At 37.3% G+C, this 23,748-nt stretch overlaps 2 protein-coding genes across 2 annotated transcripts in view; one reads left to right on the forward strand and one right to left on the reverse strand.

Moving 5' to 3' along the window:
- The window catches only part of KMO (kynurenine 3-monooxygenase), a 57,781-nt gene extending 37,825 nt beyond the window's left edge, over nucleotides 1–19,956 (forward strand). Inside the window, 9 exon segments of the mRNA XM_040451803.1 lie at nucleotides 2,015–2,086; nucleotides 2,914–3,035; nucleotides 4,513–4,660; nucleotides 6,586–6,643; nucleotides 8,648–8,730; nucleotides 17,378–17,479; nucleotides 17,569–17,628; nucleotides 18,980–19,111; nucleotides 19,114–19,956. Of these exon segments, the coding sequence (XP_040307737.1) occupies nucleotides 2,015–2,086; nucleotides 2,914–3,035; nucleotides 4,513–4,660; nucleotides 6,586–6,643; nucleotides 8,648–8,730; nucleotides 17,378–17,479; nucleotides 17,569–17,628; nucleotides 18,980–19,111; nucleotides 19,114–19,182 (846 nt within the window). The 3' untranslated portion in view covers nucleotides 19,183–19,956.
- OPN3 (opsin 3) overlaps nucleotides 19,789–23,748 on the reverse strand; it is a 51,468-nt gene continuing 47,508 nt past the window's right edge. Inside the window, exon 4 of the mRNA XM_040451804.1 lies at nucleotides 19,789–21,948. Within this exon, the coding sequence (XP_040307738.1) occupies nucleotides 21,685–21,948 (264 nt within the window). The 3' untranslated portion in view covers nucleotides 19,789–21,684. The remainder of the gene's footprint in view (nucleotides 21,949–23,748) is intronic.

A 23,748-nucleotide genomic window follows, 5' to 3' on the forward strand; every position in this document is an offset into this window, starting at 1 on the left:
CTTCCTTCCTTCCTTCCTTCCTTCCTTCCTTCCTTCCTTCCTTCCTTCTATCTGTCTCTATCTCTGTCTCTCTGTCCTGACCCTTTTAACGTAACAGACTCTTTCTTTAATGTAACAGACTCTTCATCTCTGAGGACTGTGGAGTGGGGGAGAAAGATTGGGTGAGGGACAATACTGGGTGAATATTGAGGGAGTGCTTTTGAGAATTTAATGGGAGGCTCATCTCAAAGCTGCTTTTGCACAGCAAGTCCCTGTTTTGCTCAGACTTCATGTTTGGAGAGACTTGTGGTGAGCGCCCAGTGGGGTTACGGGAGCCTGACTTTGGAACTGCTCTTGGATAAAGATATCTATTGAGAGCATGACTTGGTAATAAAGAAGCTGAAATTATAAGGGATTATTGTATAGCCATGAAATATGTGTGAACATCAAAATCTTCTTGGTATCATAGTTGCTACATCAAAAACAATGTACAAATCACTATACATGCCAATGGTGAGGACAGGGGGTACATATTGTCTCCCAAACCTGTTCATCAGCCATTTTAACGATTACTAATGCAGTAAATGATAAATCAATTTCAACTGCCATTTCTCCACTCTTCCTTATCTTTTGGAGTTCTAAAAGGTCGTAGAAGTGGTCGAAAGATAGCAAGAGGGAAAAGCAATGACTTGTGCCTCATCCAGATTGGTCTCCTTATTCACACTTCCTAAATTCCTTCCCTAAAACACTGTTCATTTCTGCCACCTCTGCTTTGCTCAGCAAGTTTACCCCCGCCCAGAAGCCACTGTCCTTCTCTTCTTATCCAATCAATGAATCCTTCCACACTTTTAACCACTTCAACCCCACAGATGTCTTACCTGCCCAGCTTTTATTTCCTATACTTCTACCTCAGCATCTGCCTATTCACCTGTGCCATAACCTGAGGCCAGACAGTTATGTACTCACTCATTTCTGTGTCTGTGTGTTGAGCTTTCTTTGAGCCACTGAGATCAAAAGCCAGGAAGAAAGACACAAATAACTCCAACAGAGTGTGAACATGCTGGCTAGGAGCCTAGGCTGTGCTTTATGTGTTTTTACCATGTAAGAGACACACATGGCAGGGGCTCCACAACCTTTGTAAAAAGTAATGCAAACTCAGAATGGTTGGAAATTGATTGCATGTTCTTATGTATATCATACCCCCGGGAATCTCCAGAATTTAGGTCGGTAGATATGCCCAAGCAATCAAAACTCACTCAGGCTCTTACTGGGTTGTCACGGGGTCACTAAAGAGAACAGATTTCTTTCTATTATTTATGCTGTAGGAAAGAAGTGATAAGAGGCTTGTTTGTAAAATTTTATTTTTCCCATGAAATGTAAACTTAGGACCTTTCCATTATACAAATACATCCTCAAGTAAGGTGAAAAATAAAGTATAAAGATAGTACACACACATATATATGTACATATACATATATAGTTTGTATATGCATATATAGTATGTACATATATATATGTATGTGTATACGTGTGTTTTTGTGTATGTGCATGGAAATAGAGAGAACATCTTATAGTATGTTCTTAATTCTTGATTATATCTGGTATCAATTATATCTGATACCACCTAAGTTACATGAGTTTGTAAAGTCAGGACAGAAAACATTTTTAAGACCATTTCTACTTTATTTATTTATTTTTTTATGTTTAGTTTTTTGAGACAGAGTGTGAGTGGGGGAGGGGCAGAGAGACAGGAAGACAGAGAATCCGAAGCAGGCTCTACTGACAGTAGAGAGCCTGATGTGGGGCTTGAACTTAGGAACAGTGAGATCATGACTTGAGCTGAAGTTGGACGCTCAACTGACACCACCCAGGTGCCTCGCCAGTTTCTACTTTAAATAACAGTAGATGTGCTTATCATCATGTGTATGATACTATTTGAGTTGCTATGGAAACAATTATAACATAAGCAGAAACAGTTTTATAGATGTGCTGCATTAATGCACTAATCAAACATAAATATACTTTTTCCCTACAGTATGCCATGGAACCTAATTATCTGCATATTTGGCCTAGAAATACCTTTATGATGATTGCACTTCCTAACATGGTAATACAGAATTTGCCAATATAATTTTATATCTATAATTAATGTTTTTCACTACATACTTTTCGTATTTTGCATGTATGCCTAAATTCTTCTGTACTTAGCATGTGTATACCTAACATTATTGTTTAGTCTCTTCAGTGATTACATCATTGCAACTTTGGGGTTCTTGAGGAAAAACCTGAAGGAATTCCAATTATTTATAGTGGAAAGGAGATTTAATATATATAAATGATAAGCGATAGATTGTGGATGGTGGTGCCTGTCATCTCTCCCAAGACGGTGTACGAGGAAATGGTGTGCAAATAAAGTCAAAGAGATTCGGGTTCTACATGAGGCAGGACTTCCAGTCTTTGAGGTCTCTGGGACATTGGAATATACATTATCAAAAAAGAGCACGGCTGTTCTTCCATTAGACCCTAGAGACATTTTTTTTTCGTTATATATCTGGCTCTGTATTTCTCTACTTGGTCTATTTTCCCTTGGTAGCAACGCTGATGCCCAGTGCCTCTTAACACTGTTTGAAAAGGAGAGAGAGAGGGAATAAGTGGGAAGAAATTCAATCCAACCACTATTCAATCCAACCTATTAGTAACCCAAGGAGTGTAGTATTGGCTCGGTGAAAATGCCTGAGGTTTACCATGTAGAAATTCTAATAACTGAGAAGCTGGGGAGTAGCTGGGACTTGGTGGGGCTTTTCTCTGGGAATGAGGTTTGGGAAGGACGCCTTTCCTGTCTGTCTGGACATTCCTCCCAGGTGCCCCTTGGCTACAGCAAGAACCTGAGGGTAGGGCTCCCCACGTTCTCTCACACGCTTCCTCTTCTTGCAGAACAAATCTTTCACATGTACTTTGTTCATGCCCTTTGAAGAGTTTGAAAAACTTCTAAGCAGCAGTGATGTGCTGAATTTCTTCCAGAAGTACTTTCCAGATTCCATCCCTCTAATTGGAGAGTAAGTTTCAAGATGTGCAATTGTGCCTTTTGCTCCACTGTTTTGGTTTATTCAAGATTCAAATAAAGGTCATGCACCTTGCTTCAGTTTGGATTAAATGTGACTGATCCTGATGTGACCTGGACAGGAAGCCTGCCTTCGGTCAAAAGTCTAAGTGGGCATTGTGCTGTGAGCAGGGATTCTGAAAACCCCGTGCCATGGTCAACTTTTCCTAAGAAAAACAAGTAACCCATGTCCCCAGGTCTTTCTGCCTCCTAGACAGGCTCTCAGGTCCCTCCCAGTTGTGCTGCAGAGCTGGGCTGTGCCTCCCTCTGCTGGTGGACACACAGGTCCAAGGCCCAGCAGATGCAAGTCTCTGGTTCCCCATGTGTTGGGGCCCTCACAGTGACATGGTAATAAATAGCAGTACCTGCCCCAAACGGCTGATGAGGACTGGAGGAGTTCATGCCTATAAATCATTTGGCACAGGACCTGGCTCATACAGAGCTGCCCGACCGGTAGCCAGCTTGTTAGCTGTCTGGTTTATGACCCATGGCCCCTCTGGCCCCTGTCAGCGCCACCCACCCCACCTGCATGTCATTTGGTCTCATTCTGCTCCCCCTGTCCCTCCCTTGAATCCAGTCCATTCTCTGCCTCCAGCGATGTTTTCGTGGAGGCAGCACAATGGTGCAGAAAGCACGATTTAATGTTGCTTCTGCCCCTTACTCCCAAGCCTCAGATTTCTTATCTTTAAAACGGGCATCAGGATATCTACCTTTCGGGGCAGTCATGACAATGACATGCACTATGTAAAAGGGATGACCCACTACCAGCCCAGAGCAAGTCTGTTTAAAACTGTCAGTTTTCATCCTTAGCTACAGATTTGGTGTTCGCTGATCCCTCCTCTGATGTTGAAGAGAAATCTCCACATGCTGCAATTTTAGTCCCTATGTTTCCTGCTTGTTTCTTCCTCTCCAAACAGACTTAAAACTCTTGAGGGTAGGAGCTGTTTTTCTACTTAGAGCTGCCACAAAACCTAGCTGGATATCAATTGTCCGCTTCCAAGTACACATAAATTAGCACTTCATTTTAATCTTGGTTTTGGTTCGTGTGGTTTAGTCAGATGCACAACATCTTAATTTTTCCAGAAAAAACTAAAACACACCAGAATAGTTGAAAAGTTGCATGACCTGGACACATGATAATAAAATCTCATGGCACATAACACACACATATTTCAAATTATTAAAATGCAGTCAAACCTATTCTTTTTGTATGTGATTAAGATCGTTGCAAACAAAACAGGTAAATGGAACAATGAGATTTCAGGAACTAGGAGAAACGTCGGTTTCTCCATTTCTTGTGTTCTTCCCGGCATTTTTTTGTGTGGTTCCCAATAAAATGCAACGGTAATGACGTCAGTCCATCTGAGAGAATTACGCAGGGTTTAATACCCAATCTAACATAATGGTTATGTTCTGATTGTTTTCCTCTTAAGGCAAGCCCTAGTACAAGATTTCTTTCTGTTGCCAGCCCAACCCATGATATCCGTGAAGTGTTCTTCTTTTCACATTAAATCACACTGTGTGCTGATGGGGGACGCGGCTCACGCCATAGTGCCCTTTTTTGGACAAGGAATGAATGCAGTAAGTCCTTTCTCCCAAAGTAAGTCTCTGACATTTTCCTGGGTCAGTCTCAACTGAAAAATCTTAGCTAAGAACCATGTCTGTGACTATCCCCACCTAATCTCTGACAAAACAATCAATTCCACAATCCTGCCAACGGTTTAGATTGATCACTAACTAAAGTCAAGCCTTGGATTGTTTGATCCAGTAATTTCATGCAGGAAAGAGCATAAAGCTTAACATGGCTTCTATGCAGTTAGAAAATGTATTGATAGCTTGAAATTTGAGAACTCGCCTGTCAGCAATTCAAGACTTAATTGAAAATTTTTTTTCTAGAGATTATGCCTAAGTATATAAATGTTAGGCTCAAAAAAGAAAAGAGCCCAAACTGTCTTTTGTTTTCTCCACCCTTTCTTTCCAAATGAAAGGAAAATGCATTTGACAGAGTTGAGTAAAACTACGAGGGATTCCTGAGTGGCTCAGCCAATTAAGCATCCAACTCTTGATTTCAGCTCAGGTCATGATCTCACATGTTGTGAGTTTGAGCCCCGCATCAGGCTCTATGCTGACATCGAGGAGCCTACTTGAGATTCTCTCTCTCTCTCTCTCTCTCTCTCTCTCTCTCTTTCCCTCTCTGTCTTTTTCTCTTCTTCTCTGCCTCTCCCCACTTTTGCATGCACTTTCTTTCTCCTCTCTCTCTCTCAAATACATAAATAAACATATAAAAAATTTAAACAAATAAAACTATGAAACAGATTTGATGTTGAATACTATTGCTTTCATGGAAGTTTCTAAAAAATATTTCAGGAAAGAAATAGTGCTCAAGTATTAAACATTAATTTCAAGGAATCCTAAAATGATTATCTAGACAGACAATTATTTTGTGTATATGTGTTTGATAACTATAGCTTTATAATCACAGTCTTCTATTGTTTCGGTGATTGAGATGTATTTCAAGTATAAGTAGGCTATAAATCTAATCAATTATAGTTTTCCACAAAGTAGTGGCAAACATTTTGTTTTATAAAAACATAAGAACATACCAATTTTAGTAAGCTGGATAAGGGCCCAGGCTCCGGCAGTATGAGGCCCAATTCAAATCCTGTCTCCAGGATTTATTGCACTATATTCTTGCACAACTAACTTAACTACTTTCGTGTCTGTAAAATTTGGTTTTCAATAGTGCCTATATCATAGAGATTCTTGTGGAATAAATGAATTAATTAAGTAAAAAATGTAAAAGTGTTATTATTTCAGCCTATATGAAATTTTACATCTCTAAATTCCTGCAGCATTAATAGTCTATATAGCTGATAAGTATCTTTATTTGCTTCAGATGTAATTTCTATAATTGATGTGAAATTTTTTTTAATATTTACATATTTTTATATTGTCAGTAAAACTATCATTTGAATTCCTAGAAAGCAGGAAATCTATCTTTTGATTTTCTTCTCTCCACTTCATTTAGCGTACAACCTTATTAGGGTTAATTTTCTGGACTTCTTGACATTGGAAGTTTACTTTAATCTTGGCTTAAGGGAACTAAATTAATATGTGGGTTCTATCCTGTCATTAATTGCTCTAAATGTGAGTCTTAAAGACCTGATTAGTTTAAATGTGACTTGAATATTCATGGTAGAGCAATATAATTATTCTTGCTTCTTAAAGAAGCAATGGAATCCTTCAAAATTACATGAGTAATTTAAAATTTTGGTCAAATTCCAAATCATTGTAATCAATATGCACCAGGCAAAGACAATCCATCAAGCATGAAGTTGATGGTCTTTTATAATTGTAATTTAATGCCAAGTGTGACTAAGCAGCTGTTGTGTGCAGGTTGAAGGTAAACATCCTATGAATTATAGTCACTGATGGAAAGTCTGTTCTAATTGCTCAGAAGCTTTCATTATTTCCAGATGATCTTTTTCCATTTCTTCTTATTTCAGGGCTTTGAAGACTGCCTAGTATTTGATGAGTTAATGGATAAATTCAATAATGACCTTAGTAAGTAAAATTTTTCAAATGGACATGGACTAGCCCTATCGATTAATTGTGGACCTATTTTTCACCCTGGATGATCACAAACCCTTGATACATATTTCCTGTTCAGGATTATAATTTTTCTATTACCAGCCTATGCCACTGTTGCCCGTGTCCAGACAAGGAACACCCAGAGAAACAGGGAACGGTTTCTTTTAAGGTCTGTACATGGAGGCCTGTGCAGTGATCTCCACAAACAACATAAAAGCTCCCAAGACCAACATTTGGCCAAGATATGCTCCTTGTTCTCCCTTTCCATGAGGAGACCCGAACCTGCACCTTTTACAGCATGCCCCAGAAACACTTTTAGGAGTTCCAGCACTTTCTTGCATGTTGCCTTATCAAAATGGCAGCTTCTACTTCTATTTGCCTTTGGTTAAAGCTGATTCCACCAAATATATTGATGTGACAGAGACTGATGTCTAAAATTTTTATATGTAATGTTGAAATTAAATTAAATGTACACCATTTCATCTGTAAAAGAAGTTACAAACAATAGCCTGAGACCTGGATAACTTTTACTGCATCACAGAACCACATGGTCTCAAAGGCTGCCTCCGAATTTAAACCTGTTTCAGGTAAGGGATAGATCCAGAGAACTGGGTTTAAACCTACCTCCAGATTCCTGTCCTGACTTTCCAACTTATTAGCTGTGAGACCTTTGGAAAGTCATTCCAGCTTTTTAAAGTCTCGGGTTTTCTTTTTTTTTTTTCCATCTGTAAAGTGGGGACAATAATACCAACTTCAGAGAGATGTGAAGATGAAATAAAATGATTTGTGTAAAGCTTTAAAAATAAAATCCTGGCACAAAATGAGTTCACAGTAAATATTTGCTATGGTGTTATGGGAAGTCCTTGGGCACTGGTGTCTGGATCTGAAGACACTAGAGGGTCCAGGGTAAAGTTCTTCCAGTTTTCTGCCTTCCTTGTTCAGTCATCTTGCTCAGATGTTCTGGATCCAGAGGCATTTATTTTCTTACCTCCCTTATCAGCCCTGGTGTGATTGGTCTGCATATGATAGGGCTGATAGAGGGGATGGAGGGTTCCTATATCAGAACATACTGTCAACACTGGTTTTGGTTACTGCATAACAACAATCAAAGAGTACTGATTATGACAATGATACTCATAACTAGCATTACTGGACATTTCATATATGTTGGGTATTTTGCTATGTTTTTGAATCCATTTTCTCATATGGTCTCCATGGAAAACATGGGGCAAGGGTACTATTCTTGTTCCTTTCTTACAAATTTAAGCTTAGAGATGGTGAAGTGACTTGCCCTAAGTCATATAGCTACAAGTGGTAAAGCTGGGACTGGCAACCAAGTTCTCTGACTTTTGAAATGGCATCCTTAATAGCTAGCGTTGATTGGCCATGTGGGAGTTATATTAGTTAGTCATTAATTTATCAAATATTTATTCAGTATTTACCATTTACCACGTTAAGATTTCAGACATGAGGAAAATAGGAGGCCTCCTCCGGGAGATCACAGAAAAATGATGGAGCTGATGGTTAGCTGATAAGGTCGCTTAGGCGCAATGAAACAAATATGCATGGGGTAGCAAGAAAGGACAAAAAGGAGAGTAGCAGATTCTAAGCAGGTCTGGGGTGGTCACTGACAGTCATTTCTATGAACTGCTGTCCATTCTTAAAATAAAAAAAATAATGATTTGGTAACCAACAAATATATTATGTTAACTTCATCGTAAGTTTTATTTAATCACAATAGGTAATGCCTATTACTATGAATGTGTTACTATTCAGTATTCATAGATTATTGGTCATTCAGCCTGATCATCCAATGTTCTAAAAGATTAGAGAGAACAGTGGTAGAGTACACACCATTTAATTTGATCAGTGTAGAGGCCAGCACATTCTTACAGACGATAGTGGAATAGATGTATTATTCAACTTGGTTGAATGTATTTCAAATTGGTTGGATGTATTATTCAACTTGGCTCCTAGGTGTGTGTCTTCCTGAATATTCAAGATTGAGAATTCCAGACGACCATGCAATCTCAGACCTGTCCATGTACAATTACATAGAGGTGAGTGAGGAGGTTGGGCTCCATTCCATGTTAAGTGTACTCTTACACATAGAATTGTTGAATCACTGTATTGTATACCTGAGACTAATGTAACACTGTATGTTAATTATACTAGAATTAAATTTTTAAATTTTTTTAAAAGAAAAGACTATTTGTTAGAATATCAGTGAATGATCTCATCATGTTAAGTGCACTCTTAATGCCCTTCACCTATTTCACCCATCCCCCCCCACCTCCCCTCTGGTAACCATCTGTTTGTTGTCTGTAGTTAAGAGTATGTTTTTTGTCTCCTTTTTTCTTTGTTTTGTTGCTTAAATTTCACATATGAGTGACATCATATGGTGTTTGTCTTTCTCTGACTGACTTATTTCACTTAGCGTAATACTGCCTAGCCCAATCCATGTCTTTGCAAACGGCAAGATTTCATTCTTTTTTATGGCTGAGTAATATTCCATAGTATATAGATACCACCTCTTCTTTATTCATTCATCAGTTGATGGACACTTGGGCTGCTTCCATAATTTGGCTATTGTAAATGATGCTTCAATAAACATAAGGGCACATATATCTTTTTGAATTAGTGTTTTCATATTCTTGGATAATCCCAGTAGTAGAATTATTCATTCATATGGTAATTCAATTTTTAATTTTTTGAAAAACCTTCGTACAGTCTTCCACAGTGGCTGCACCAGTTTGCATTCCCACCAACAGTGCATGATGGTACTTTTTTCTCCACATCCTTCTCAACACTTGTTGTTTCTGTGTTTTTGATTTGAGCCATTCTGACAGGTGTGAAGTGATATCTCATTGTGGTTTTGCTTTGCATTTTCCTGATGATGAGTGATATTGAGCATCTTTTCATGTGTCTGTTAGCCATCTGCATGTCTTCTTTGGAGAAATGTCTATTCATGTCTTCTGCCCATTTTTAATTGGATTATTTATTTATTTATTTATTTATTTATTGGTGTTGAGGTATATATTCTTATATTTTGGATACTAACCCTTTATCAAATATGTCAAATATTGCAAATATTTTCTCCCATTCAGTAGGTTGTCTTTTAGTTTTATTGATTGTTTCCTTTGCTGTGCAGAAGCTTTTCATTTTGATGTAGTCTCAATAGTTTATTTTTGCTTTTGTTTCCTTTACCTCAGAAGACCTATCTAGAAAAATGTTGCTAAGGCCAATGTCAGAGAAATTACTGCCTGTGCTCTCTTCTAGGAGTTTAATGGTTTCAGGTCTCACATTTAGCTCTTTAATCCATTTTGAGTTTATTTCTGTGTATGGTGTAAGAAAGTGGTCCAGTTTACTTCTTTTGAAGAGAGCTGAGTTTTCCCGACACCATTTGTTGAAGAGACTGTTTTTTCCCCTTTGTGTATTCTTGACTCCTTTGTCAAAGGTAAATTGGCCATATAATTGTGGATTTAGTTTTGAGCTTCCCATTCTGTTCCATTGATCTATGTGTCTATTTTTGTGTCAGTGCCATACTGGTTTCATTACTTTAGCTTTGAATTATATCTTGAAATCTTGGATTGTGATACATCCAGTTTTACTCTTCTTTTTCAAGATTGTTTTGGCTATTTGGGGTCTTTTGTGGTTCCATGAAAATTTTAAGATTGTTTGTTCTAGTTATGTGGAAAATGCTGTTGGTATTTTGATAGGTACTGCATTAAATGTGTAGATTTCTTGGGGTAGTATGGACATTTTAACAATCTTTGTTCTTCCAATCCATGAGCATGGAATATCTTTCCATTTGTTAATGTCGTCTTCAGTTTCTTTCATCAATGTTTATACTTTTCAGGGTATAGGTGTTTCACCTCCTTGGTTAAGTTTATTTCTGGGTATTTTATGATTTTTGGTGAAATTGTAAGTGGGAATGTTTTCTAACTTTCTCTTTCTTCTACTTCATTATTAGTGTATAGAAATTCAATGGATTTCTGTATATTAATTTTGTATCATGCAACCGGACCAAATTCATTTATCAGTTCTAGTAGTTTTTTGGTGAAGTCTTCAGAGTTTTTTTATATATAGTATAAAGTCATCTGCATTTAGTGAAAGGTTTACTACTTCCTTACCAATTTGGATCCCTTTTATTTCTTTTTCTTATCTGATGCTGTAGCTAAGGACTTCCAGTGCTATGTTTAATGAAAGTGATAAGAGTACTATGTTTAATGAAAGTACTATGTTTAATGAAAGGACATCCTTGTCTTGCTCCTGATCTTAGGGGAAAAGCTCTCAGTTTTTCACCATTGACTCGGATTTTTCATATATGGCCCTAATTATGTTGAGGAATGTTACTTTTATACCTACTTTGTTGATGGTTTTTATCATGAACAGATATACTTTGTCAAATGCTTTTTTCTGCATCTATGGAAATGATTATATGGCTTTTATCTTTTCCCTTGTTGATATGATGTATCACGTTGATTGATTTGTGAATATTAAGCCACCCTTGCAACCAAAGAATATGTCCCATTTGATTTTGATGAAGGATTTTTTAATGTACTGTTGGATTCAGTTTGCAAGTATTTTGTTGAGGATTTTTGCATCTATGTTCATCAAGAACATAGGCCTATAGTTCTCTTTTTTTTAGTGGAGTCTTTATCTGGTTTTGGTATGAGGGTAATGCTGGCCTCATAGAATGAATTTGAAAACATTCCTTCCGGGGCGCCTGGGTGGCGCAGTCGGTTAAGCGTCCGACTTCAGCCAGGTAACGATCTTGCAGTCCGTGAGTTCGAGCCCCGCGTCGGGCTCTGAGCTGATGGCTCAGAGCCTGGAGCCTGTTTCCGATTCTGTGTCTCCCTCTCTCTCTGCCCCTCGCCAGTTCATGCTCTGTCTCTCTCTGTCCCAAAAATAAATAAACGTTGAAAAAAAAATTTTTTTTTTTTAAAAAGAAAACATTCCTTCCTCTTATATTTTTTGGAATTTTTTGAGAACAGGTATTAACTCTTCTTTAAATGTTCAGTAGAAGTTGCCTATGAAGCTGTCTGGTCCCGGTCTTTTGTTTGTTGGGAGTTTTTTTTTTTAAATTTTTGATTCAATTTCATTATTGGTAATTGTTATGTTCAAATTTTCTATTTCTTTCTGATTCAGTTTTGGGATGTTATATGTTTCTAGGAATTTACCACTTCCTCTAGGTTGTCCAATTTTTTGACATCTAATTTTTCATATTTTCTTTGTCTATAGACAATTCTTTGTCTTTCTGTGGTGTCCGTTGTTATCTCTCCTCTTTCATCTCTGGCTTTGTTTATTTGAGTCCATTCTCTCTCTCTTTTTATGAGTCTCGTTAAAGATTTATCAATTTTGTTTCTCTTTTCAAAAAATTAGCTCCTGGTTTCATCTGTTCTATTTTTTTAATTCTTATTTTATTTATTTCTGCTCTCACCTTTATTATATTCTTCCTTCCACTTTTGTTTGTTCTTTTTCCATTTCTTTTAGGTGTAAGGTTAAGTTGTTTGAGATTTTTCTTGCTTCTAGAGGTAGGCCTGTACTGCTATAAATCTCCCTCTTAGAACAGCCTTTCTGCATCAAAAAAATGTGGGGACCATTGTGTTTTCATTTTCATTTGTCTCTATGCATTTATTATTCCGTCTTTGATTCCTTGGTTGACTCATTCATTATTTAGTAGCATGTTACTTAACTTCTATGTATTTATGTTCTTTCTAGATTTTTTTCGTGTGGTTGATTTCTAGTTTCATAACACTGTGGTCAGAAAAGATGAATGGTATAGGACTTCGATCATTTTGGACTTGTTGAGACTTGTTTTGTAGCTTAATGTGTGATGTAATGTGGGGAATTTTCCATGTGCACTTGAAAGGAACGTGTATTCTACTGTTTTAGGATGGGTGTTCTGAATACATCTGTTAGCTCCATCTTGTCTAATATGTCATTCAAAGCCATCCCTTGTTAATTTTCTGTTTGGATCATCTATCCATTGATGTAAGTTGGATGTTAAAGCTCCCTATTATTACTGCATTCCTACTGATTACTTTTTTTATGCTTATATTAGATTCTTTATATATTTGGATACTCCCATGTTGGTGCATAAACATTTACAATTACTTTATCTTCTTTTTGGATTGTTACCTTTATCATTATGTAATGTTCTTCTTTGTCTCTTGTTACAGTCTTTGTTTTCAAGTCTATTTTGTCCTGAATAAATATTGCTACCCTGGCTTTCTTTTCACTTCCATCTGCATGGTAAATGCTTTTCCATCACTTTACTTTCAATCTGCATGTGTCTTTAGGTCTGAAATGGGTCTCTTATAGACAGCATATGCGTGAGTCTTGCTTTTTTATCCATTCTATACCCTATGTCTCTTTTTTTTTTTTTTTCAACGTTTATTTATTTTTGGGACAGAGAGAGACAGAGCATGAATGGGGGAGGGGCAGAGAGAGAGGGAGACACAGAATCGGAAACAGGCTCCAGGCTCTGAGCCATCAGCCCAGAGCCTGACGCGGGGCTCGAACTCACGGACCGCGAGATCGTGACCTGGCTGAAGTCGGACGCTTAACCGACTGCGCCACCCAGGCGCCCACCCTATGTCTTTTAATTGGAGCATTTAATACATTCACATTCAAAGTAATTATTAATAGGTATGTATTTATTGTCATTTTGTTGTTTGTTTTATGGTTGTTTTGTAGTTCTTTTCTGTTCCTTCTTTTGCTTTATTAACTCATGGTCTCCTAGCTTTTGTTAGTAATATAATTGGATTCTTTTGTCTTTATTTTTGCATATCTATTACTGGCTTTTCATCTGTGGCTTATACATAACAAAGTATGCATATATTTTATATTAAGTCTATATTAAATCTGCATATAAGTCTATATTAAGTTGATTGTCTCCTAAACTTGAGCCCATTCTAAAAGCACTAATTTTCAATCTTCTCCCCCTACCCCACATTTTAAGTATATGGTATCACACTTTACATCCTTTTATTTTGTGGATCCCTTGACTGATTTCTATAGATTTACTTATTTTTACTGCTTTTGTGCTTTCTACTTTTCCTACTCTTGTTTATGGTCTTTCTCTTTTCACTCAGAGAATCCCTTTTAACATTCCTTGTAGGGCTGGTTTAATGTCATTAATTCCTTTAACTTTTGTTTGTCTGGGAAATTCATTATCTTTCCTTATATTCTGAATAATAGCCTTGTTGAATAGTGTATTCTTTGCTGGAAGTTTTTTCTTTCAGCACTGTGAATATATCATGCCATTCCCTTCTGGCCTGTAAAGTTTCTGCTGAAAAGTCAGCTCATAGCCTTCTGGGGTTTCCCTTGTATGTAACCATTTTCTTTACTCTTGCTGCTTTTAAAATTCTCTCTTTATCACTATTTGCTATTTAGTTACTATGTGTCTTGGTTTGAACCTTATTTTTGGGGTGCTCTCTGTGCCTTCTGGATCTTGATATCCATTTTCTTTCCAAGATTTGGGAAGTTTTCAGCTATTATTCAAATAAATTTTCTGCCCCCTTTTCTCTCTCCTGTCCTTCTGGGATCCCTATAATACAAATATTATTGTGCTTAATGGTGTCACTGAGTTCCCTTAGTTTAATTCCCTCTAGTGGACTTTTAATTTCAGCTATTGACTTCTTCATCTCTGATTGGTTCTTTTTTATGTTTTCTGTCTATTTGTTGAGGGTTTCACTGAGGTCCTCCACTCTTTTCTTAGGTCCAGTGAGTATCTTTATGATTATTACTTTAAAATATCTATTAGGCATATTGTTTATCTTCACTTAATTTAGGTCTCTTAGTCTGATTTTGTCCTGTTCTTTTATTTGAGACTTATTCCTCTGTCTTCTCACTTTATCTCACTCCCTGTGTCTGTTTCTGTGTGTTAGGAAAGTCAGCTACATCTCCTGCGCTTGAAAGTAGTGGCCTTTTGAAGAAGAGGTCCTATAGTGCCCTGCAGTACAATGTCCCCTGTTCTCCGGCACCTGATACTTCAGGGTGTCTCCTATGTTCGTTGCCTGTACCCTGTTGTGGCTGAGCCATATTTGCCTTCAGTCCTGTCATCTGCAATGTCTCTCTTTGCCTATTGTGAGCAGAGTTTTGTCACTGTGTTGTTAGTGGGCCAGTCTGGGGTTACCTTGGACTTGAGTTGAATCAGAACAGGTGTTGGCCAGAGGTGTGGTACCATCAAACTGCAGGGCTCTCTCCCTGTTTGTCCCCTGAGAAGCTATTTTTGATGGGCAGGGCTTGCAGTCAGATCAGATGTTTGCTCCCAGCCCACTGCTAGGGCTGCAGTTGGACTGGTATGTGTGGTTATATTCCTCTCTCCCAGGGCAGGAGTCATTTTGGAGTGGAGTTGGCCCATTGGGGCTGCTTGCCACTGCCAGGCTTTGGCACTGATTTGGAAGGACTCCTGACAAAGGTGTGTTGGAGGGGGCGGGTCTGCAGGAGAATGTGGGAGTGGATGTGCTCTTAGCAAGGTAGGTGGAGAATGTTGATGCTGCCTTGGTTTCACCAGGTGTCCATGTGTTGAGGCTAGGGGACAGGGGAGGGAAATGGCATGCATCAGCTCTTTTTTTCTTGAAGAAGTCTCCCAAGGATACCTGTCCCTCCAGCATATGCTCTGAGATTACTAAATAAATCTTCACATATTTCCCAGGTATTTTGCAAACTGTTGCTTCTGTGCTGTGTTGTATATCAGTGGGGATGTTTGTTATACTATCTCTTTAAGGGTGGGGACTCAGTTTCCATTCACCCTCTGGCTCTCCCCCAGTAAAGCCCTCTGATTTTTGAGGTTCCAAGCATTAAGCCCCACTGACTGTAAGAACTCTCCAAGATAGGCCCCTCTGGTTTTCAAATCCAAATGTTATTGGGATGCCTGGGGTGGCTCGTGTAGGGTCTCCTCCTCTACCCTCTCTGTGCCAGCAGTGTCCCTCCCTCTTGCAGATAGTCCTGTGGGTCAGTTTGGCTTCTGGCTGTGTCTCTGTCCTTCTTACATTCTTTGGTGTGACCTCTTCTCTACTGTGGAGAGTCTGTTCTGCCAGTCTTCAGTTAATTTTCTGAGGTTTTTACACTGATGTGGTTGTTATCTGGGTGTATCCATAGGACCAGTTCAGCCTAGGAACTCCTACTCTGCCATCTTCCCCAGAAGTCACAAATGTCCTTTAATTTTTCTTTGCCCCAGCCCCATTGCATACATGCTGAATGAGAACAAAAAGAAAACACACACACACACACAAACACACACACACACACACACACACACACACACAGAGCCTTCCCTACACATGCATAGATTGTGATAGTAGACAGTGACAATGACCCACACACATCATCTCCATCTACATTTTAGGGACATTTAGGAGGTAACAAAGATAAAAAATTATCTGGTTTCAATCACTGATAAATTCACAGGCTTAAACCTTAAACATTTGGTAGAGCTAGTAATATGCTATTTTAATGAAGATATAATTTTTATATGTATTAATGTATTAACATATTTGGAGGAATGAAGAGATAGTAAATGACCTTACCATTCTTAACATTATAAGTTGCAAGTTTAGAGTAGCTTTAAATATTCTTTGGGGCCTTATGCACTGAAAAAAATACGTATATATTAAAGATATTCATGGTCAGAAGATTAACACTCAGAAGAAAAAACACAATTACATTTTGAGCCAGTCACATGAAAAGCTCACAACAAATACTTATGGTTACACTTTTTAAATGATCAAATGAAAAAAAATTCAGGATAAATTTAAAGAAAAGAGTGTAGCTGCTTTCCTTCTTTCCTGAAGAGAGATAAAAATAAAGTGGACTTTAGTTTGAGCAGAATTATTACATACGTGGTGAAGGAAGTTCTATAAGATACCGAAAATCTTCACTGTTGTAACTTGCTTATGTCTTTCTTTATTTTTTGAATCTTACAGACATTTATTTCCTGAAATATGGGCATCACTTATAAACAGAGCTTATGATTAATAACAAATGAACAATAAAAAATAACAAAAAAAATTATCCCACTTTTTCTTCCCTTCCTCTATGCTTATCTGTTGTGTTTTTCAAATTCCACATGAGTGAAATCATATGATATCTGTCTTTTTCTGACTGACTCATTTTGCTTAGCATAAGACACTCTAGTTCCATCCACATTGTTGCAATTGGCAAGATTTCATTCTTTTTCACTGCCAAGTAGTATTCCATTGTGTGTGTGTGTGTGTGTGTGTGTGTATATAGAAATATATATATATATAATCTTCTTGTGTCCTTAAAAATGAGACAGCTACAACAGAATATTTGTTCTGAATATGGAGTAAGTCAAGAAAGACATACCTTCAAGGATCTCTTCTTTCCATGAAGATTACAAATTAATCAGGAAACAATGACAATTAGTCAAATCTTTGGTCCCACAGACTATCCCCAGATCTGACTGAACAAGATTTTTGCTGAAATAGAGTTCCCATATTGCCCCCTGAGCAAAATAGAGTTCTATAACATGTTTTGTGCAATTGCTCAACCTTTTCAAGGTAATGTCTTATACTTTTACTGAAAAGGATTGGAAACAACTGTTAAGGAAACAAGAATTTGACTACTTCGTGTCCAGATTTGCAGTGAATAGGAATGAAGTATAATAATAAGTTGTAGTAAATAAATAAAGGCTATTCATTTGAGATATTCATTAAGACTCTTACATTATTGCAGATGCGAGCACATGTCAACTCGAGGTGGTTCATCTTCCAAAAAACCATGGAGAGATTTCTTCATGCTATTATGCCATCTACCTTTATCCCTCTCTATACCATGGTAAGGTCTGGATTTAAGACATCTCCTCATTTTATTCTTCTGTTCATCCATTAAAGAATCACAAGAATACTTTTTAAACTTCCTTATAGGTTGCCTTCTCCAGAATAAGATACCATGAGGCAGTGCTGCGCTGGCATTGGCAGAAAAAGGTCAGAATAAATTGAAGTTCATAGTGGTATGGTTATGATTCTTCAGGCAAATACACAAATGATGTGATAGACACTAAAAGTTTGCTTCCAAATAAAAACTGTCCTGGGTACACAGAGGGAAAAGTGCCTAATGAACAAAATTACAAAAAGGGAAAGAGAAAGAGGGAGAGAGAGAGAGTGAGGGAATGCTTCTGAAGGGAAGAAATTCAAAAAAGAAACAGATGCTACTATTTCTAAACTTCTTCCTTTATTTTAGCAACATGACTACTTTTATTTAGCAAATTGGCTCTTGCTTCTGAAATACTCTTATGGATTTAATTTCTAAAATTGGACAGAATTGAATCATTTATAAAACACAATCTAATTTCAATGTAATGCCATAGTTTATTTTGGGAAGTTGACCCAGAGATGTCACTAAATAGACATTCAGAATTCTGATCTTCAGATTTGGAAATCTAACAACTTTATTCATTCAACAAATGATTTTATTTAACATGTAGAGACAGAGCTGAGCATGGTGATGAATAAGCAACAGCCCCTCTCCTCAGAAGCTGGTGAAGCTTCTGAGTAGTAGTAGCTCAGAAGCTGGTGAAGACTGGTGGAGAGGCAGAGCTGCCCTGGAGAAGAATGGGAGTGGCCAGGGTGGGTGGGGATCCATGGGGCTGGAAGGCAGCCCACAGGTGTGAGAATGGCCAGAGATGCAGCTGGGACGGTAAGAAGGACCTCAAGGATTTTGAATATTATATTGAGGGAAGCAGGGAGACCAATGGAGGCTAATAGATTCAGGTGTGGATTTTAGAAAGATTGCTTTGCTGTGTGGAGCCTTGATTGGAAGAAATCTAGATTTATTCTTACAAAGATGAATAAAATAGGATCTCTGCCCTCAAGGAGCCAAAAGACTACTAGGAGAAAGACAGTGACACCAATGAGAATGCAGGAAACTTAGTGCCAAGTCAATTCTCATGGAGACTTTGTGCAGGTTCTGAGCAGTGACTGAGTCATTTGTGGCTTCAGCACAGTACTCTTCTAAAATAACACTCATAACTCTTTTTTTCTAAAGTATGTGGGGTTTTTTTTTCATGGCTATACACAGGGAGACTGCAAAGAACTCTTTATACAGAACACATGGACTCAGTTATTTCTGGGAATGGAGAAAGGACAGAGATAGGAGGAAAGCTCCAAATTCTAGACCTTACTGGTCATTGTAGGCCTTGACCTAGTGGTCATTCAATTAAATTGCTGTTTCAGGTTAAAGAATAAAGAAGAAATTGTATACTCCTTGGTTGTTTAAGAAGGAAGTCTTTCAAGATTTTAATCTCTGGACAAATGAGACTTCTTGCTGTTTTTACAGGTGATAAATAAAGGACTCTTTTTCTTTGGAACACTGATAGCCATCGGTAGCACCTACCTACTTATGTGCTCCATGTCATTGAGACCCCTGCACTATGTCAGAAGACCATGGGACTGGCTCACTTACTTCCAGAAAACAGGACCTGTTTTCCTGCAAACTCCATGGAGTCACTAAAAGAAATTCCCAATATCATTAGTAGGTGACATAAAGGTTCTGAAGTAGCAAACAGTTTAATTTCTTTATAACCAAAACTAAGGATCAAAACCATGTTTCTATCATCATATTTAATTCACTAGTGCAAGATATATGCCAGCTTACAATGAAATTCAGTATAGGATTTCTCTGTGTTCGTTGAAATTATTGAAAAAAAAAAAAAAAAAAAACCCCAAACCACCAGTTAAAGTTGCAAAAGGCAGTTTTCCTACAACACTACACATAGGTGTGATCATTCAAAATATAAAAATGCAATGACTAAGATCTCTTTCACTTCTCCAAAAGTAAAACACCAGAGGCCTTGAGGAAGACAGACCACATCCTTTCTTTAAAGGACATAAAGAAGGTCATCATAAGATTGACTCAACACCTAGGACTAAAAATTACAATTTGGCAAACATGTTAAGTTCACTTTTGATCCCCTGGATGGAACTTCTCCAACACAGAACCCAGATTCACGTACTAAAACTAGAAATGTAAATGAGGAATTTGGGGCACTTTAGAGAGTTACAAAATGAACAAATTTTACTTCACAGTCTTCAAAGGCCAGTATTACCTTTTGAAGATTAAAAAAGGGCCATTAATGCCATACTAAGTGAAGACTAAGAAGAGTTTTATTTACAAATTAAATAATATATACAACAGAGTGGAAAGGAAATAAGGGAAGACAGTTTTCATAGAAATTATTCCATTTAAGACTCCCAGAAGCAATTTACTAACTTGCTATGGCAGAACCAGCAATAAACTTGATTTTGAAAATTTCATTTAGTGAAAACATTTTCTTTGGTTCTTCCTTCTTCAATAGGCCAACTGAATTACTTAGAAGTCTTTCAAACATGATTATTTATGTAGATGCTCCACTAAGTGGGATAGTCATCTAAGAAATAAAAACTAGGCAATACAATAAAATGATTCAGTTTCTGTTTTACATTGTCAAAGAAATCTTTGAGTTCTAATAATCCATGTTAAGTCTAAACAATGACTTATGGGGAAATGGCCTATTTACTAACACTGAGCATTGATTGTCCAGTAGACTGATTGAAGAGCAAAAGAGATTAAATAATACACTTTATGAGTACTGTTTTACACTTACTTTCACCCCCTTCAAATTAGGTTTCATTTTTTGCTTGGAACTTCTTTTCTAAACCCAAAACTCTTGGCAAAATTGTGGCAAGTTGTTAAAAAGGATAATCTGGCCAAGTTATGTTTGAAATGAAACAGATGGAGATACCTATCTGCCATCAACACATCCTTCTTCATGTACACCCTCTGATAATGTATGATTTCTTAGATGCTATGATTAGCTTGAAATTCACGATCTTTGCTGTGTGCGTTTTAATAACCCTTCGAGAGCTTGCTTAGCAGCATATTCATCTGAAACTCATCTTTATCATACTGCATATATGGCAAGTCTTTTGTTTTGGAGGAAGCCAGGGCGCTGAATTTCTTTGTCACCCTAGAATTGACTCTGATAAATTTGATTTGTCAAACATAGGATGTGACAGTGATTAGGATCCAACACTACAGAAGATTCGAGATTTCCTAGTGATTTCACATGTGTATGATACAAAGTTATTTTTACAGCTATTTTTGAGCTGTAAATACAGCTAAGTATTTTTGAGAAAAACATCTATGTGCCTTGGAAAATAGTGTCATTTAAAAAAATATATTCAAAATGAAAATTTCCAACATGTTAGAAGTTGATGGTGCCAGATGCCCATCTTGTGCCATAAGTGATTTTTCATTGTGGAAAGCACCCATTGAATTAAAACAATTTGTCTTGCTCAGTTGTTTCCAGTGGCCAGAAAGCATATGGGCAATTCATACTTCCTGCTGGGCCACAAAAGTTCTGTTGATATTGTGGGGCCCTAGGGTAGGCTGCCCCAAAATATGCCACAATCGCATAATGATTACTTTGAATTCAAGTTATTAAGAAACAGCAAGTGTATAAAAGATGCTCTGACCTTCCTTTGTTCCCCTGAAAGCAGGAAATCTCTCACGCGAAAGATACCTCCCTGCACCAGAAGGTTAGAGGGACATCTGTATCATCAGAGACAGAGAATTCAGGGCTGAAGAAGTCTACATAAGCAAACCTTGTTACTTTTACTAAATTACTACCCCAGCCCAAATTCTGTTTAGAACTCTGCTAACTGAAGCTCCCAAACATAAGTTTCTTTGTCCTGACAATTCCTTATAGATTTATGTGTCTTTGTCTAAAACGTATGAAAGCTGCATGCCTTGCTCATTTCTTTGGGTCTCAATTTTATTACTTGGCCTCCTTGCACACAGAATTAAACTTTTTTTTTCTCCTGTTAATCTGTCTGATGCTAATTTAATTCCTAGACCAGCCAGAAGAATCTTGTAGGGCAGAGGAAAATTTTTCCTCTCCAACGATATTAACATAGAATGAGGATTCCAAAACAGTCCTTATAATGGAAGCCTAAAAGTGGTTTTCAATACAAGGCCTTGTCTTTCATTACCACTATTCCTTCCTATAAAGGACGGACTTGGATTACATCAACTTTTGACACACTGGTTTTGTCACTGTCTTCAACTGACAGTGATTCATCACTGGTGATGATAAAAATGATGGAAGAAGAATTAAAAGTCACTTTTTTCTTTGGCCTGTCCCCATCTTTTTGTGACATCACAATGGGTCTGATCTGCATTTCACTCCCATTGGTTGGTAGGTCCTTAGCAGGCCTCTGGCATCTCAGCAGTCGGAAACATAGCAGTTGCAGAAGGGATCTTCGAAACTGGGCAGGGAGAAAATAAAGTTGAACATTAAGGCCCTTAATCTGGATTAACATTCAATAAAATTAGTTGAGTTTAATTTTGGTTGTTCTTTTTTATTTGTTAGCTTATGTGTGTATGGGGTTAGGTGGCAATGCTCAGATGTACCTAAATAAACCTGGAGTCTTATGTTTTCTATTTATTATAATTCTCATTAACAAAATCATATAGGACTATTATAACCTCTATGGATTCGAGTTTCATGCACCTTCTATGAGGGCAACTAAGTCCATTTCTTTAAGGAAGTTTGAACATCAATGCCTTCCACAAATATTCAGTGAGCACCTACTAGGTGATAGCCACTGTGCTACAATGTGGGAATATTTTTGGGCAGCAAAGAATGACAAGGCCCTTCCTGCAGAGTTTACAGTCTGCTGTCTCACTAATTTTCTGTTAACTAGGAAAAGAATTTTTTTTCTATCAAGATTACAAAGCATTTAGAGAAAAAAATACTGCAGTGGAGAATGCTAGCATTCACCAGTGCCCATGATTCTTCCCTCTGTCCTGGACACAATGCTGAACCATAAGTTATTTAATTTAACTTTGATCCCCTTTTTTCAGAGCAAAATACATGGGCTTATTATACATAGGCTTTCACAGATCAGGGAGCAGTAATGAAAATTATGATAACCAGCTACATTTGTTTCTGTCTTCTTTAAACCCCACTTATATACAAGTTAGTATTTAGTTTATACTTACATTCAAAAATATTTGAGACTATTTCTTCATCAAATTACTGTTTATCAGGTTAAGTGCTAAAGATACATCATTATAAGGGTTTAGAATATGTATGCCAAAATATGTTTTCCCACATAAATGGTGAGCTCCTTGAAGATAAGGACTATTGTTTTATGTATTTGTTTGTTTTTGTTTGTTTATTGTATCTTTTAGACTTCTAGTTCAAAGTGTGCTCCTGGGAACCAGAAACATGGGAACCATGTGGAAACTTATCAAAATGCAGAATCTCAGGCACCCAGCATAGCAAATCTGAATATGCACTTTTGTTTTCACAATCTCTCCAGGTGTGGTGTATGCATTTTAAAGTTTTCCAAGAACTAATGTATGACCTATTGGCCCAGAGGAAGAACATAAAAAAACAATTGTTAGGTAATATATTTAAAACGTACTTATTTGCCTGTCGAGGTGGTAGTTCTTAAAACATGGAGGTCTTATACTTCTTCAGAAAATCAGTTATAGTCTATCTTGCTAAAAACAATTCACATGTGAACATTCTTAAAAAGTTTTACGACCAAGTTTCAGGGTTCTCATGACTCTCCTAAAGTCAATTCAAGTAATTCTCAGATTGTAAGGACTCCAAGTTGAAATTCTCTGGGTTCAAATAAACAGTTAATGAAGGCAACATGAGAAAGAAAGATCAGTGAATACAGATCGAAACCATACGAAAGTAAGAAGAGAGAGGGAGATTTAGCAGTGAATATTATAAGGTTAATTGAAAAAATGCCGTTATTCCAAATTCTTGAGCATTAGTAGCCTGAGTAGTTATTATTATCTGATATTAGTGTGACCTGTTAACTTAAAATTCCAATGGAATAATTAACTATTATTCATAACTTTTAAATTCTCAGATTTTTAAACTTTGCAACTTAGAGGCTTAGCTTCATAGCAATCATAATGAGGGCTTTCTTAGTTATAACTGACAACCACCAAGTCAAAACCTTTCTACCAAAGAAATAAGCTTCCCATTAGATCTAGAGGAGTTTCTGAGGCCAGATTAATTTGAGCTACACACTGGCCATGGTACA

Source organism: Herpailurus yagouaroundi, unplaced genomic scaffold (genome assembly GCF_014898765.1).
Source record: "Herpailurus yagouaroundi ecotype Mexico unplaced genomic scaffold, PumYag 205, whole genome shotgun sequence".
Lineage (NCBI taxonomy): Eukaryota > Metazoa > Chordata > Mammalia > Carnivora > Felidae > Herpailurus > Herpailurus yagouaroundi.